Source organism: Hyla sarda, chromosome 5 (genome assembly GCF_029499605.1).
Source record: "Hyla sarda isolate aHylSar1 chromosome 5, aHylSar1.hap1, whole genome shotgun sequence".
Lineage (NCBI taxonomy): Eukaryota > Metazoa > Chordata > Amphibia > Anura > Hylidae > Hyla > Hyla sarda.
The window spans coordinates 245907634-245926126 of NC_079193.1; the positions used below are offsets into that span (position 1 = coordinate 245907634).

At 42.1% G+C, this 18493-nt stretch overlaps 1 protein-coding gene across 4 annotated transcripts in view; it reads left to right on the forward strand.

The window, feature by feature from the left end:
- The window catches only part of FBXO15 (F-box protein 15), a 122127-nt gene that overhangs the window by 39561 nt on the left and 64073 nt on the right, over nt 1-18493 (forward strand). For all 4 annotated transcript variants that reach the window (XM_056521450.1, XM_056521448.1, XM_056521452.1 and 1 more), the window contains exons 3-5: nt 6008-6121; nt 11152-11256; nt 15082-15321. In XM_056521450.1, coding sequence (XP_056377425.1) covers nt 6008-6121; nt 11152-11256; nt 15082-15321 — 459 coding nt within the window. The remainder of the gene's footprint in view (nt 1-6007; nt 6122-11151; nt 11257-15081; nt 15322-18493) is intronic.

Below are 18493 nucleotides of genomic sequence, written 5' to 3' on the forward strand. Positions count from 1 at the left end.
CTAGATCTGTATGGACGGAATGTTGATCCAGGGATTTATTCTGATGCCATATTGGAATCACGAAGGCATTTTTCCCCTGGTATGGGGCAATTGGTATCAACCCCAAGGAATTTTTGCCTTCTCCTGGATCAACACAGTAGGGACACAATAGGGATACAGGTTGAACTAGATGGACGCTTGTCTTTTTTTCAACCTTATGAACTATGTAACCTCCTCATCCCCTCCTTCATTCTGCTGTCTCCTGTGTCTTGTGTCAATTGCAACCTTCCAGATAAAAAAAAGAAACAAAAACAAAACATCTGTTAACTGATATCTGAAAAATGAATGCAGTGAAGCTTGTAATGGCTGTAATCTCCATTGGAGTAATACATTGGAACAGATGAATTGTCAGATGGAAGAACTGCTGACTGATATTACAGGTCTATAGACTCTCTCCGGTAGACTAATGACCTCTCTTTAAAGGGGTACTCCGGTGAAAACCTTTTTTCTTTTAAATCAACTGGTGGCAGAAAGTTAAACATATTTGTAAATTATTTCTATTAAAAAAATCTTAATCCTTCCAGTACTTATTAGCTGCTGAATGCTACAGAGGAAATTCCTTTTTTTTTGGAACACTGATGACATCACGAACACAGTGCTCTCTGCTGACCTCTCTGTCCGTTTTAGCAACCATGCCTAGCAGATGTGTGCTAAGGGCAGCATGGTGGCTCAGTAGTTAGCACTGCTGCCTTGCAGTGCTGGGGACTTGGGTTCAAATCCCACTAAGGACAACAATAAATAAAGAATTATTATTTTTATAATACCGTCAGCAGAGAGAACTGTGCTCGTGATGTCATCAGAGAGCATTCCAAAAAGAAAATAATTTCCTCTGTAGTATTCAGCAGCTAATAAGTACAGGAAGAATTAAGATTTTTTAATAGAACTAATTTACAAATATGTTTAACATTCTGCCACCAGTTGATTTAAAAGAAAAAAGGTTTTCACCGGAGTAGTCCTTTAACTTTACTTAGGGCTTTCTCTTTTCCTTTAGGACACATGGTTAGAACCCTTCATGCTACTACGTTGCATTTGGCCGGCAGACAAAGTAAATGCCCCTCTACTCTGTCTTTATACTCACTGGGAGACAGGTAGAAAGGTTAATCTAATCGCCTCTCTGCCATATTCACTAACCTATGATATTATCCTGCATTAGGAGGCTCAGACATGATGTATCGTGTATCGGATTTATGAGAAACAAATGGTTCATCAACGCTCTTTACTTCCCTCTTTTACTGTATTTACTTAATATGAGATTTCCATGAGAATTTTCTTCAACAAAATATTTTGAATTCTAATTTGTGAAACTTCATGAATGTGTGTATATAGGTCACTGTCTTTTAACAACCATTTATGGCATGACCTTTGTATTTGAGATCAATGCTTCCGATTGTGATGTCTTCCTATTGATCAACATTGGGAACATTTTTGTTACCTTTAAATTGCTGCCACTGCAGAGAAAACAATCCCTGCACTTTACATCTTAGTTCTTACAAGACAGGTTACTTACTATGCTTCTGTCTTGTAGCGGTGACCATCAATCACTATAACATTTTAAGCCTGTGGTTGCGGTTTGGCCCTTAATGTTTAATGGCTGGTATGTTGCTGTGAGCAGCGGAGTGGTGTCTGGATTTAACGGTACTTTCAACATAAAATGTAAATAAAGTTGTATTTTTGTGATTTATTTTTTACACCTACAGCTCTTTGTTCAGTATATTTTCAATATATTTGGCTCCATTTGGAAAACGTTTTCCTGCTGTCTGTTGATGGGATCTGCTCTCTTCTCTTGCAAGAAGTATATGGTCCACTAAGGGACTGTTAAAGGGATATTCCAGGATTTTTTTTATTTGACTATGCTACAGGGGCTGTAAAGTTAGTGTAGTTCATAATATAGTGTCTGTACCTGTATGTGACGGTTTTCTCACAATTCTTCTGTGATTTTCACCCCAATATTTATTTTTACCAGCATACAAAATTACTGTTGTCTCAGATTTTCCCCAGGTTGCAATGTGGCTGAGACCTGACTCGCTAGTCAGCTGATGACAGGGAGCCTGTCTGCTTCAATGGGTGGAGGGATCGCTTGGTGGGAGAAAGATCAATCTGCAACTAATGCAACAGCTGTAGGCACCCCGATTGAAAACCACAGGTCTTTTGAATGTATGCAGCTCATTTATGTTTCAATGGGTGGGGTGGCTGATGTGTGGAGGGGAGGAAAATGGAATTATGGTATTTGTAGGCAAAAGAAGAAAACTAAAACAGGAAATACCAGTTCACAAAAAGCTAGCCCCACAGTGTTATGGTAATCTCACAGCATAGTCATTTAGCCCCAAGACAAGCGCAGATCCTTCCTAAGCTTGAGTGAAGCCGGGGGGGAGAATGCCGCTTCAGGGTGTACGGAACGCGGCGCATGCGCGGCCCTCCACACCAGACCGAGAAAGAAGAATTAGACCAGGAGGATAAGTTCATGAATATTCATGAGCCGGGCGGCAGCTCCGCCCAGCTAGAATGACGTGTGGCCGAGTCCCAGATGATAACACCTCCCACTATGTCCCAAGCCAGGGAATAACAGAAAACTAAAAATATCTGAAGAACCGCTGAACCATTTTTAACCAGGTAAGGAGGGTTTTAATCAGGATCACCCGCACTACAAGCCTGTGTAACAGGTTTAGTGCGGGTGGTTCTGATGACAGATTTCCTTTAAGGTTGATAATACACACTGCACACCTTGTTAATTTTAGGACACGTACATGCTGGTGTACGTGGTGCATTATATTGAGGGGCACATGACCCGGGGCAATATATGTGAGGAGCACAGCACATGGGGCATTATTTGTGAGGCACATGACAAGAGGCCCTCCTGTCATGTGCCCCTCACATATAATGCTTCCGTCATGTGCCACTCACATATAATGCCCCCCTGTCGTGTGCCCCCCACTTACTGTATAATGCCCCCTGCCATGTTTCCCTCACAATAAATGTCCCCTTATATGTACCACTAAGTTTTCATAAGGCGCTGTGTACCATACAGTGTCCCTGTGGTGGTTTCTACACTTTTATTTATTTTTTTACTTGCACTGTGCACGGGTGTTTAAGGGGTACTCCGGTTCTGAGACATCTTATCCCCTATCCGAAGGATAGGGGTTTAAGATGTCTCAACATGGGGGTCCCGCCGCTGGGGACCCCCACAATCTTGTATTCGCCACCCACCTGTTTGAGCTGCACGCCGCGGTGCCAGCTCACAAACAGCCGGGTGGTGACCCCCCCGGAGCCGTCACGCCCCCTCCCATAGATTGCATAGCGGGGGCTGAAGTCACATGGGGGAGATACTCCGGCCCTGTGGTCACCACCCGGCTGTTTGGGAGTTGGCACTGCGGAGTGTAGCTCAAACAGGTGAGTGGCGAATACAAGATTGTGGGGGTCCCCAGCGGCGGGACCCCCGCGGTGAGACATCTTGTCCCCTATCCTTTCGATAGGGGATAAGATGTCTCAGGGCCGGAGTACCCATTTAATGCAATTCTTTTTCTGCTCACGTACACACACAGACACACACACACATTTACTCACACACACTTTCACACTCTACTGCAGGATCTTACAAAAACGAAAATTAGCTTGCCCAGCAAACGGCTTACTGTTCGGGCACTGTGCGAGCCGCAGTGATAATGTGACGTTATTGCGCCGCTCTGCTGTGGATCGCGTCCCCGCAGCTCAAATTCTGCAAACTAAGAGCAAGCAGCATGAGAAAGCTGGGTTGACAGCTCCCGCTCCACCATGCTAGAGTACAGGGTGGGGGCAGCAATCTTGATCCGCCATCCCCTCCATCACTGTGCATTATGCCGGCACCCCACCCTCCCCACTACATTGCTATTCCTCAAGAAAGCAGAACCTACCCATAAACCGGATCCAAAAACCACAAAACAGTCGCCCCCCCCCCCAACATTGCGGGGTTGGTAAAGTAAGCAAAAGTAAGTAAAAAAAAAATCATCATATAGAAGCCATATATTTGAGAAAGAATGATAGATCTCCTTCTTAGTTTTTTTTAAAGGATTGGTTCACCCAGTGCATTCATACAGTTGACCAATCTAAAAAAAATAAACCCTAAATACTGACACCAGTGTAAAGTAAAAAAAAAAAACTGAAATTGAATGTGCCTCCAATGATGGTCCTGGTGGAAGGATATGTGTTTAAATTCATGGTACACTCCGAGCCGGAGACTCTCCCTGAGACTATAGCGATGAGGAGAAGGATTTGCGGGAAGTCCCATAGATAAATAAATCTCTTGATCCCGATAGTCTTAGGGAAAGTCTCAGGATCTGAATTTGCATTGAAATGTAAAAACTTATACTGCTGCTGGGACCATCGCTGGAGGCACACTTCAAATGCAGATGATTTGAATGTATTTTAGATGTGTCGGATATTAATTACCTAGGGTAATCCATTACAGTTGTCTTAGATATGTGGAAGATATGTATATGTACTCGAGTATAAGCCGACCCGAATATAAGCCGAGGCCCTAAATTTCACCCCAAAAACCCAGGAAAAGTTATTGACTCGACTATAAGCCTAGGGTGGGAAATACATCATCCCCCCCACGTCATCATCCAGACCCCCGTCATTAACACCCCCATCATCATCACCCTGTCATCATCCCCCCCTTCATTACCGCCTGTCATCATCACCCTGTCATCATCCCCCCTTCATCACCATCTGTCATCATCCAGACCACTGTCATCATCCAGACCACTGTCATCATTCCCCCCTTCATCATCACCGCCTGTCATCATCACCCTATCATCATCCCCCCCTTCATCATCACCCTGTCATCATCCCCCCCTTCATCATCACCGCCTGTCATCATCCAGACCACTATCATCATTCCCCCCTTCATCATCACCCTGTCATCATCCCCCCTTCATCATCACTGCCTGTCATCATTACCCTATCATCATTCCCCCCTTCATCATCACCCTGTCATCATCCCCCCCTTCATCATCACCGCCTGTCATCATCCAGACCACTGTCATCATTCCCCCCCCCCCCACTTCATCATCACCGCCTGTCAATCCCTTCATCAGTGGTCTTCAACCTGTGGACCTCCAGATGTTGCAAAGCTACAACTCCCAGCATGCCCGTACAGCCATCGGCTGTCCGGGCATGCTGAGAGATGTCGTTTTGAAACACCTGGAGGTCCGCAGGTTGAAGACCACTGCGGCCTCCATCATCATCCAGACCCCCCCTTTAGTTTTCTACTCACCTCCCCTCGGTGGGAAGGAAGGGTGAGCTGGTCTGGGCCATCTATGCTGCAGGGACCGTCCGGTGGGGGGGGTTTGTCGTTCCGGGCTTCACCAGCAGGCCCTCTTCTCCACTCCGGCCTTCACCGGCAGGCCCTCTTCTCCGCTCCGTCCCCAGACTAGTGACGTTGCCTTGACGACGACGCACAGGGACGTCCCTGCGCATGAACGTCCCTGTGCGTCGTCAAGGCAACGTCACTAGTCCGGGGACGGGCCCGGAGCGGAGAAGAGGGCCTCCCAGTGAAGATGGACAGCCTGCAACGACTAACCCTCCCCACCGGACGGTCCCTGCAGCATAGATGGCACGGACCAGCTCACCCTTCCTTCCCACCGAGGGTAGGTGAGTAGAAAACTAAAGGGGGGGGGGGGGTCTGGATGATGACGATGGCCGCAGTGGTCTTCAACCTGCGGATCTTCAGATGTTTCAAAACTACAACTTTGCAACAACTGGAGGTACGCATGTTGAAGACCACTGAGAAGGTATTGACAGGCAGAGAGTTCACTCGAGTATAAGCCAAGGGTGACGTTTTCAGCATGAAAAATCGTGCTGAAAAACTCGGCTTATACTCGAGTATATACGGTACTTTGAGTTTTTATGAACAATCTGATAGATGTCCTGTAGAGTTTTATTCTAATGCATGTGTGACTGCATTATTTCTTTTATGTGTTTTATATTACAGTGTTAAAATTTCAAACGCAGCTTCAGATAAAAAAAGTACTTCGGTAAGAAAAGCTATCAGGCCCACACCTCTACCCAAGAAGACCTGCTTGAGCCAAGCTACGTACATAGAAAGGTGACTTTTAAGTGAAAAATGTTTGATAATACTGTTGGTTGGAAGTGCAAGCATTATTAAGGTGATTATTTGCAAAGTAGCCCAAGTAAAAGCAGCATCAAATCTGAGATAAATGTAATTCTACAAAGCATTTTGTATGAGTCATGAATGAACGCACCACTTGGAATCTGCTTCGCTCTGATATGCATTTCAAGCCTAAGTGATGCTGTGGTTTAACAAAATGTGACTTTTGGTTTGTAAATTTGTCTAGAGACTGTCTTGTATACAAATCTATTAGTCATTATTTGATTAATTTACATTTTTAAAGGAACATATTTAGAGGGGTATTCCAGGAAAAACTTTTTTTTTTAAATCAATATATCAACTGGCTCCAGAAAGTTAAAGGGGTGCTATCATGCTCTTATTTTGCTTTAATGGTTGTGTGTATTGTAGCTGTCTTACCGTTCCTTTTGTCACCTTTTTTTCCTTTTTCTGCTTTTTTTTTTACCTCCGTTGACTCAGCGTTCGTATTTTTCCTTTCCCTTCTTTCCTGTTTGTGGGCTATGTGAAACTACATTTCCCATCCTTCCCGTGTGTCTTTTTTTTTTTTCTTTTGTGTCCTCCTTTTTTTTTCATCTTTGGCCTTTCCTACTCCCTTTTGGTGTCCACCCCTGGCTTGCCCTCCTTCATTACTTAGTCCGCCGTCTGTGTGTTCTTTTCTAAAGTCACATGACTTTACAGAAAGTTCATTGGTTGAGCGAAAACGAGGCTGTAAAGTCATGTCGGTTGCAGAGAAGGAGGATCACAAAACGGACGTATGAATAATAAACAGATGGGTGGTGGGAAACGGAACAGAGAAGGCAGGCTCAGATCACGGAACCCGTCCCCATGATGACGAAACGATCACTGAAACTCTGCAAGGTAAAAAATTTAAAAAAAAGGGGTCGGCATGAGCAAGAAATAGCTGAAACTACCAGACTTCCTCCAAACAACAAAGGTCAGACAAAACAAACTATACACACATTTGTAAAAAAAAAAACTACGAAAACTATAATATAGCTCAATAGGATATAAAGCACGGAACCCAAACTGTCTCGCCATGGTAGTTCCCCTTTAAACAGATTTGTAAATGACTTCTATTAAAAAAAAATCTTAATCCTACCAGTAGTTATCAGCTGCTGAAATTGAGTTGTTCTTTTCTTTCTGACAACAGTGCTCGTCTCAGCTGATACCTCTGCTTGCTTGTATCAGGAACTGTCTGAAGCATTAGAGGTTTGCTATGGGGATTTGCTCCTACTTGCTCCTACTTGACAGTTCCTGAGACAAGCAGAGATGTCAGCAGAGAGCACTTCTGTCAGACAGAAAAGAACAAATCAACATCAGAAGCTGATAACTACTGGAAGGATTAAGGTTTTTTAATGAAAGTAAATTTACAAATCTGTTTAACTTTCTGGAGCCAGTTGATATATAAAAAAAAGGTTTTTCCCTGGATAACCCCTTCAACTTGTGTTTTTATTGACATTTTAATTCATTTAAGTTTAATAGAGGATTCTGTAAAATAAAAATAAAAAAAATAGCTCAAAAACTACTTAGTATCACAATTCTATCCCAGTTTAACACACACTGAGGACCAAGCATTTGAAGGAAGCTGGACTGTGCAGGGTTCTCAGACCTAAAGGGCTTGTGTGTATAACAGTGGAGATTTTCTGCTTGGGACTCTATTAGCCAGAGCAGAAAACAGAAGTTAGGCCAAGTTCACAATGCAGAATTTCTGAGTGTAATTCTGCTTATAAATTACGGTCTGGTGAGTCTCATTGTTGTCAATGGGATTCCGCTGCATCATTCACACTCCGGAATTTCTGCAGTGGACTTTCCGCCACTGAACTTCTGTCACCGAATGTATGGTCTTTGTCATTCTTTCAGCGGAATCCTCTTGTCTAAGAGGACAGCAATGTGCGTATGGTCCTGGTTTAGTCGCCGCCAACCGCACTCAGAATCTCTAGACGAAATTTCTCTGTCCGGAGAGTCCTAAGTGTGAACCCAGCCTAACTCTGGCTTCCCTACTGAGGGAGATTTATCAAAAATGAGCAGATGAAGAGTGTCGAAGTTTCCCATAGCAACCAATCAGATTTTTTTCTTTTATTTTTCCGTGGCCTTTTTTGTAAATTAAAAAAACAATCCGGTTGCTATGGGCAACTGCAACATTTTTCCTCTACACTAGTTTTGATAAATCTTCCATATTTTGTCCATGTATTACCCCACTGACCACTGAATTTAATCGGAAGTATGTTATATTTATATATTTAGTCATTGTTTATTCTGAAATGTATCCTTTAGTAACCTGCCAGCAGAAATTAAGTAACTGATCACTTGGGAAAATGTGTTCTAGATTGTTTTGACCAAAGTGGACAATTGCTTTAAAGGGGTACTCCACTGGAAAACATTTTTTTAAATCAGCTGGTGCCAGAAAGTTAAACAAATTTGTAATTCACTTCTATTTAAAAATCTTAATCCTTCCAGTACTTATCAGCAGCTGTATACTAAACAGGAAGTTCTTTTCTTTTTGAATTTCCTTTCTGTCTGACCACAGTGCTCTCTGCTGACACCTCTGTCCATTTTAGGTACTGTCCAGAGTAGGAGCAAATCCCCATAGCAAACCTATCATGCTCCGGACAGTTCCTAAAATGGAAAGAGGTGTCAGCAGAGAGCACTGTGGTCAGACAGAAATGAAATTCAAAAAGAAAAGAACTTTCTCTTTCCAGGGGAGTACCCCTTTTAAGGAGAGAAAAATGGTTCCTGTTTTTCTTTGCAAGCTGTTTGTAGAGAAAAATATAAAATCATATCCACCATTTTACTGTGAAAGGTCCATGTAAAATGACCAATATCTCCTTGAACGCTGTGAGCTTTATATCAGGGGGAGGCGGACTGGTATTATGCATAGTCGCATTCGATTTTTTATTTAAATGTTTTGAAGCCACACAGTTTAAACTGGTGTTACTGGTCCTGAAAATCTAATAATCCTGTCATGGTCTGATCCCTGTAATACCCAATCATCACAATCTTTTTTTCATCAAGCATCATAATTTCCTAATAGAACATTTAACATTGAAGCCAGAAGCGAGATTTCCTTCAAGCGCAATGTTTCCTGTCTTTTCTCTAGTGTCATTGTAGCACTGATTACTTTGGCTCAGCTTGCTGCTATTAATTTATTATTACTGTACAATATTAAATGATATAACAAAGTTTTTTTTTTTGTATTGAGATTTCAGCATCACATTTCAATATAGATGCTGGAAATTTTCTGGAAGAGCTATATTAACACTTTCGTAAAATGTAATTCTATGTACACAAGGACTATCCAAGTGAACACCAGTTCTTAAAGGGGTACTCCGCCCCCAGACATCTTATCCCTTATCCAAAGGATAGGGAATAAGATGCCTGATCGCAGGGGTCCTGCCACTGGGGACCCCCGTGACCTTGGCTGCTGCACCCCTGACATCCGGTACACAGAGCGAAGTTCGCTCCGTACCGGATGACTGGCGATGCGTGGCAGAGGCTCGTGATGTCACCGTCACGCCTCACTTGTGACGTCACGGCCACGTCCCCTCAATGCAAGTCTATGGGAGGGGGCATGACGGCCGTGAACTGTCCCTTACTGTGTAAAGGGCTACACATCTGCAGTCCGGAGTGAATGTTGACCCCTTTTCATTCCCAAAAGCACCTACAAAAGGAACCTGACCATTAAAACTTGACCATGGAGCATTGGAAGAAGGTAGCCTGGTCACTCACCAAGGAATTGATAGAATCAGCATGCAGTATGGGGGGGAAAAAAAGTAAGTCTTCGTGACTAAGGGCGTTACAAATGTAAAAAATGCATAGATGTCACTAGTCTGTGCTGTATCATGGTTCTATCCATGTGTTTAATAAAAGCAACTTCTGGATCTTGTCTCTTGTGGATTCCTCTGCCTATTCTGTGATGTTGCAGGGCAGTAGAGGTATGTAACCAAGCTGGATCATTGCCATGTGTGCGGGACAGAATGGGAAAAGGCAAGATGGTGGAGGCAGTGTTATGCTCTATGCAATGTTCTGCTTAGAAAAACTTTTAATCGCAGCATTCTTGTGGATGGTATTTTGACGTACCCCAGATGCAAACTTTGTTGCTGTCCTTCATGGCAACAGTATTCCCTAATGGCAGTAGCATCTTTCAACGGGTTAATGCACCCTGCCACATTGTTGTGGAATGGTTTGAAGAACAGGAGGAAGAGTTAATGCCTCAATGACACGGTGTAAATGCATGCTCTGTATGCGATCTTCATATCTGGTGTGTATCAGCTGCTACCAGCACTGCAGAGGTGAATTAAAATGGCAGCCGCAGGGCTGCTGCATATGTCTGTGCTGCTTCAGGTTCCACATATCTCCGTTTTTTATTGAGCATGTATGGCATGTGCTGGAAATAAATCATGTCCGATCCATGGATGCTCAACCTCACGACTTACAGGACTTAAGGATCTTATGCTATTGTCTTGATTGCAGATAACATAGGACACCTTCAAAGGTCTTATGAGGATCAATGCTTCTATAGTTTAGAACTCATTTGGCAACATGTGAGAGAGATATACGCAACAATAGGCAGGTGGTATTAATGTTATGTGTGTGTGTGTGAGTAGGAGTATTATATAAAAACAAAATTGTAACACCTTAAAAGGAAAAAGTTATAAAATTATGGAAATCACAGAGTCAATAGACCTATTAATAATATACGAATGATACAAAATGGAAGCAAAATATTCAAAACCTCTTAATTTATTCTTTATTGAATGAGTGCCACATGCAGAAGTACATGCTTTTCCCCTCCCACATGCCACAGATTGCAGCCGTGTGCTTGAAAATCTGATAATTTGCTGATCTCAGCAACATTTACCACTTCCTCGATTTTGCTTACGGTTTGTGTTGAAATTTTGAGATGCGTGTGTGTGAGGGCCAAATATATATATATGTATATATATATATATATTTACAGTTGAGCATTAATTTTTTTTTGTGCTTTACAGTGCACCATGTGAGATCCTTCTGAAAATATTTTCCTATTTAGACCCAATATCTCTGATGTCAGTTGGTAGTGTCAACAAGAGATTCTATGAGCTATCCAAAGACAAGTAAGTGTATCAGTGTTGCAACTCGGTAAAAGGTTTTTCTTCAATACAAACATTAAATAAATAAAAATTTGGGGGTTCAAACAAAATTACATATGAACAAAATTCTGTCCTCCTTCCCTTTTCATACTAAAGATGAATTTAACAAGCTCAGTGGATCAGCTGCACACTGTCCCAAAATATATATATAATAACTACAAAACATTCAGAAGAATCCAATACTGATCCAACTTGGTCAAAGGCAACATATTACATCCAATGACTCACAGGTGACATATCTAACTACAGGCCGTCACCTTCATCATCTTTTCTGTCCAGCCCAGACTGCCATAATGCTTCTCTTGGCTACATCCGGTCTCTGCAGAGTTTGCACATGTTCTTCACTTTTATAACACCCATTCTAAAATAGTTAGGAGATATCCGGTGGAATTTTCTTTTTTTTTTTTATCCATTGTGCCTGGGCTGCAAAAATAAAATAACAAACTGTAACTCTCCTTCCATCATACCCCCCCCCCCCCCCCCTGTGTGCTGATATCGATCTTCTGGGCCCTTCTGGGTGTTTTGCAATCTTGAGGCCAACTCGTCACACTGCGATCAGTTTATGGCCAGCCGCTGATAAGCTGAGCGCAGTGTCATGTGACGGGCCCAGGCAGCACGTGACACAGCTCAGTGTATCACCAGCCGAGGCAGGCCATAGCTGCAGCCGGCGATAAGCTGATCGCAGTGTGATGCATCAGGCTCCAAGATGCGGAGGAAGACCGGTCTGAGAAGACAGAAGACCGATATCGGCACATTGAGTAAGCAACAGAAGGGGAGTTACAGTTTTTTATTTTATGCTGCCTGGGCACAATGGATATATATAAAAAAAAAAATAATAATAATAATATTCCGCCGGGTATCTCCTTTAAGCAGATATTGCCTTTACTCAGTAATAGTGCTGTCAAAGTGCTCCCAGAATAATGAAGCCACACACAATAGGGGAATACATAAAAACTTAGACAGTGTAAGCTTAGACTAGACAGATTTTTACCAGCATCTCATGAAGTTTAAACATCTGGTGCATCTCTCTGACATTCTAGTTTGTTTGCATGTTCTATAAGTTGTCTTCATTTTTTGGTGCATTTGAGGTGCATTTTTGGTATGTTTACTCCTTGCTCCTTTTCACAGCTTTTAGATACTTTTCACCTCACTCAATAAAGGAGCAGGAGCAAAACTTACTGAAAGTGTGGTGCAAGTCTTTTTTTGGTGCACCACATTTTGGTACAGTTTTATTTATCCTACCCAATGTGCCCACAAAAAAATTGGGATTAGACAGTGCCCCAACAGTAAGTTATGCCTCACATAGTGGCCCAGAAAATAACTCTGGAGAATTACGTGTGTCAGGCAGTATCTGTCCAAACTGTAGTGGTGCTGAGTAGATGATGTTCTGATAGTAATAAATAATAACATTCAAGTATAAAAATAGTTCTGTGACCAAGCCCTTTAATTCCACTGGTCAGGATTATGCCGTGGGTGGGGCAGTATTAATTGTAAAGTGGGGGTATTTATAAGTGGTGCACCGAAATGAAAATTTTGGCCAAAACCAAAAATTTAAGATGTGCTTGGCTGGAAACCAAAAATGACTTGCCCACCCACATTTTTTTTTTTTTTTTGTATAATCGAATTTAGTGGTGCCCTGCAATACATTTTTTTGCCTAAAAACCAAGAATTTAGGAAGTGCTTGGCCGCAAAACCGAAACTGACCCAAAACTCCAACTCCCAGTAGGTTGTGCTGTAGAGCAGTTATGTGTAACCTGTGACTCTGTAGCTGGTTCAGCAGTACAACTTTCAGCAGGTAATGACAACTACAAGCAATGTAGAATGCATAAAACACAGTAATGTGCTTGTACTGCTATAGTACAGCTTTTACTTGTCAGGACATGTTGGGAATTGTAGTTCTGCACCAGCTGCAGAGCCACACGGCTCTATAGCATTACATGCACAACTTTATTGAATGTTGTCCTTTCTTTTTTGTTTTTACACACAAAGGTGAGAACTATCCGATCGCTGTGGCTCTGTCCTCTGGAACTATCTTCATAAGGGCTATTGCAAGTGACTGGTGTGGTGGCCAAGCCTGTACACTCCTCCTCCATTCACTCAGGGGACATGGGACCCTAATTCTCCTGATCAGTGGGGGTCCCAGAGGTCATACTCACACCAATTAGATATTTATCAAGTTTACCATAGATCTTGTGATTACCCCTTTAAGATGTAACATCACCTTGGTATACTTCAGTAAAAAAAAGAATTTAACTAAGGAGTGCGGAGCTGTGAAACATTGCCTTGAAACATTTAGAGGTTGTAAGCTGTTGGTTGTAAGTGTCTGACCTGGTAATTAGTTTCTTTTTAACCCATAAAGGACCACGGACATAAATGTATGTCCTGGTGCGGCGGTACTTTGCGCACCACGGCGTACATTTACATCCTGTACATGACTGCATGCATCGGAGCGATGATCGGGTCGTGTGCGGCAATTCCCGGCTGCTGATAGCAGGCAGGGACCTGCCGGTAATGGCCGACATCAGCAATTGCGCGGATGTCTGCCATTAACCCCTCAGATCACGGGATCTGAAGCAGCGCTGCTACATTTTATGCTGATCTGATCACCCGCGGCACGGCGGCAGGGATCAGGTCAGCTAACATAGCTGACGGAGGTCCCCTCACCTGCCTCCGCCGGCTTCTTCTGCTCTGGTCTGAGACCGAGCAGACCAGAGCAGAAGATAGCCGATAACACTGATCAGTGCTAGGCCCTATGCATAGCACTGAAAAGTATTGGCAATCAACTGATTGCTATAAATAGTCCCCTATGAGGACTATTAAAGTGTAAAAAAAAAGTTTACAAAGATAAGTTAAAATTTTTTTAGAAAAATCCCCCCCCCCAATAAAAATGTTAAATTCGCCATTTTACCCCCAAAAAGTGTAAAAAAATAAATAAGTTAATAAACATATATCGCCACATGCGTAAATGTCCGAACTATTAAAATATAATGTTAATGATCCCGTATGGTGAACGTAAAGAAATAAAAATAAAATTTAAAAAAAAGTCCAAAGTTGCTGCTTTTTTGTCACATTTTATTTTAAAAAAATGTATAAAAAAAATTTAAGTTTTATATACACAAATGTGGTATCCATAAAAAGTACAGATCATGGCACAAAAAATGAGCCTTTATACAGCGGCTTATACGGAAAAATTTTAAAGTTATAGGTCGTCAAAATAAAGGGATTTTAAACGTACTAATTTTGTTAAAAAGTTAGCGTCTTTTTGTTTTAGTTTTTTTAAGCGCAACAATAATAAAGTATGTTATCATGGGTATCTTCTGAATCATATTGACTCACAGAATAAAGAACACGTAATTTTTACAGTAAATTGTATGGCGTGCAAATGAAAACTTCTAAAAATTGAGGTTTTCTTTTTAATTTCCCCACACAAATAGTAATTTTTTGGTTGCGCCATACATTTTATGGTAAAATGGGTGGTCATTACAAAGGACAATTGGTCACACAAAAAAAAGCCCTCATACTAGTCTGTGGATGAAAATTTAAGAGTTATGATTTTTAGAAGGCGAGGAGGAAAAAGGAAAAAAACTAAAACGCTAAAATAATATTGGCCTGGTCCTTAAGGACAAAATGGGCTTGGTCCTTTTAAGGGGTTAAAACACTGTTTATAGATATATTACAGTCATATTCATGATAGTTAACAACTTGAAATAATAGTCAATAGACATAAAAAACATACTTGTGTATAATAGCTGTGCTCTATTTTTACTTGACCCTTTTATTTCTTGCCAGTGTATTATGGTATAAAATTTATATTTCACGTTGGAAAGTTAATCATCGCTGGAAATATGACTCTGTGAACTCGCTGGAGAAGAGATTAAGTGACACTGCAATTTCAGATCCAGATCCTGCCTATTGGAAGAAGTCCTATATAAGGGAATTGATAAGGACCAGAGAAAAGAAATTGGCTCAGATTTTGAAATCTGTAAAGAGTAGCAGTGGCATGCCAGCTTATATGGAAAGGGCAGTTAAGTAAGTAACTTTACTCACCATCGGGGACATTTATCATCGTTGCTTTGGTAAGCAAGTTCTGTAGTCATTTTTTTCTTGCAATTTTTTGCTTATGTATGACATATTTATCATACTATCACAGGGGGTTGATAAATTTGGCTTACATGAGCAAAAACCAAGAAATCACTTTTAAATACAATTTTTTAGCACACATAAGCAAAAACCAAATAATGACTACAGAACACCACTATGCAGTTTTGAAAAAAAAAAAATGTGTGTGTATATGTATATATATATATATGTATATATATATATATATATGTGTGTGTGTGTGTGTGTGTTTATTACATTTTTTTAACACAGTTTTTTCTCCCTAAATGTACTTACTCATTTTTTTTTTGTTATTTCTACAGATCTGTGTATCCTGTGGACTCCTTCGGATTCGGTGGACTACTTTGACGACCAGCGTTTTTCTTTGCTTGATGTTAATAAAATGGTTAACGAGGGCTTGTGGGGGAGTGTTTTTTGTAATACTTTTTTTTAAACCTGTTGTGTGTTTTTTTTTTTCTTACTGGACAGGCTTAGTAGTGGAAGCTGTCTTACAGACGGAGTCCATTACTAAGCCGGGCTTAGCGTTAGCCACAAAAACAGCTAGCGCTAACCCCCAATTATTACCCCGGTACTCAACACCACAGGGGTGCCGGGAAGAGTCGGTACCAACAGGCTCAGAGCGTCAAAAATGGCGCTCCTGGGCCTAGGAGGTAACAGGCTGGCATTATTTTGGCTGGGGAGGGCCAGTAACACTGGTCCTCGCCCATCCTGGTAAAGTCAGGCTGTTACTGTTTGGTTGGTATTTGGCTGAGAATAAAAATACGGGGGACCCTATGCGTTTTTTTTTTCTTTGCATAAATAATTAAATTAAAAAAATTTACTGGCCCTCCCCAGCCTAAATAATGCCAGCCTGTTACCGCCTAGGCCCAGGAGCGCCATTTTTGACGCTCCGGGCCTGTTGGTACTGGCTCTTCCCGGCAACCCTGTGGAGTTGGGTACCGGGGTAATAATTGGGGGTTAGCGCTAGCTGTTTTTGTGGCTAACGCTAAGCCCAGCTCAGTAATGGACTCCGTCTATAAGACAGCTTCCACTACTAAGCCTGTCAAGTAAAGTAAGGAAAAAACACAACAGGTTTAAACATTTTTTTATTCCAAAATACACTCCCCCACAAGCCCTCGTTAACCGTTTTATTAAAATCAAACAAAGAAAAACGCTGGTTATCGAAGTAGTCCACCTAATCCGAAGGAGTCCACAGGATACACGGATCTGAAATGAGAAGAAAAAATAAATAAAAATTGGTTAGTACATTTATTATCACCTGCTCGCACATCTCCCGCCCCGCACGACTACAACTCCCAGCATGCCCTTACAGTAAGGACATGCTGGGAGTTGTAGTCCTACAGCTGGGGGCAGGGGACAAGCTTGTCATTCGCCTGCACTGCACAACTACAACTCCGAGCATGTCCTTACAGTAAGGGCATGCTGGGAGTTGTAGTCCTGCTAAGGGAGCCCTGGCACACACACAGAGAGTCACACACACACACAGACAGTCACACACACAGACAGTCACACAAACACAGTCACACACAGACAGAGACACACAGACAGAGATAGAGACAGACACACACACTCACACAGTCACAGGACCCAGCGGGAAATGTGAAATGACAGCAGGGGATTTAGGAGTCTGCGGCGCCGGTATATGTAAGGAGCCCGGGCTAACATTACAGTGCAGCCGCCCGGGCTCCTCATACTGCCTCCCCGCTACCCTCACTTAATGATGATGGGGACACTGATATCCCCCCTTGTTTCCCGCCCGCGCCGCTCAGCTCCCGCTGCTACAGGACTACAACTCCCAGCGGGACAGATGGGAGTTGTGTGGTGCAGCCAGGTGAGAGGGGGGATGTAAATCACTGCAGTGTCCCTGTAGCGAAGTGAGTGTAGCGGGGAGAAAGTATGTCGGAGCCCGGGCGGCAGTAGCTTTTCCTGCTCCATGTTGGAGCTGGAGTAAATTTAGTCAATTTTTACGGCCGTTGCGACATTTTATTGCGCAGCTGCGACTTTCGCAGTTAATACCTGACTAAACCAAGTAAAGTTTTCAAACCCACCTACCATAGTCAAAAAAACTAAACTTGCTCTTCTTGCTTGCATAGATGATTGTCGCACAAAAAGTCACGGTGTCGCAGTAGCGACTTTTTTGCAACAAATTTACACAGAAAAGCTCGGGTAAAAGGGTTGATAAATGCCCCTCCATGTCTGTACACTAGTATTACTATAGCAAAATGGTTTTCACTTTATTTTATTCAGCATAACAAATTACTGTTTAAATCCCCACTGAGCAAAGTCAAGTGAACAATGGGGCTCAATTTAATTGAATAAAGCTGTGCTGCATGTTCGTACCCAAAAGATTGCTAATGTTGCTTCGAAGGGAAAAACTGTTAAGGTGGCCAAACACCTTATGCTAAGGCCGTCCAAACCCGCAGATGCTGGCAGGTTATGTCATGGTAACAAAGTTCATAAGGTTGGAAAAAGATAAATCTCCATCAAATTCTACCTATATTTCTTTTGTGTAACTACGGTCTTGATCCAGAGGAAGACAAAAAATAAACCTTATGAAGCTCATGCCAATTTCCCCAGGGGGGGAAATTCTTTGTCGACTTTATATTTATAGGGCCAGAACGTTGATCCAGGGATTTATTCTGCTTGCCATATGTAGTGTCCATAACTTGTAATGTTACTCTAGAGAAATACATCCAGGCCTCATTTAAACTCTTTTATTGAGTTCACCATGACCACTTCCGCTGGGAGAGTGTTCCATAACTTCACTGTTCTTACAGTAATCCATGTGTGATCAGACTAGTGATTTGTACACTGGTACAATTTTTTATTTGTTGTGCACCCTTATGCCCTTTTTGATGTTCCCCATTATTTATAAGTCTTGGCAGCAGCTGCCTAACCCTGGTCGCTACAATAAATTTTACTGTTAAGTTCTTTTCCATTTTAATCGTTACCAGTATTTTCCCATTTAATACATATTCCCAGCCTGTTTTTTTCCTCCTCATGTGCATAACCTTACATTTATCAGTGTTGAATCTCATCTGCCACTTCCCAGTCCTCCAACCTATCTAGATTAATTTGTGAC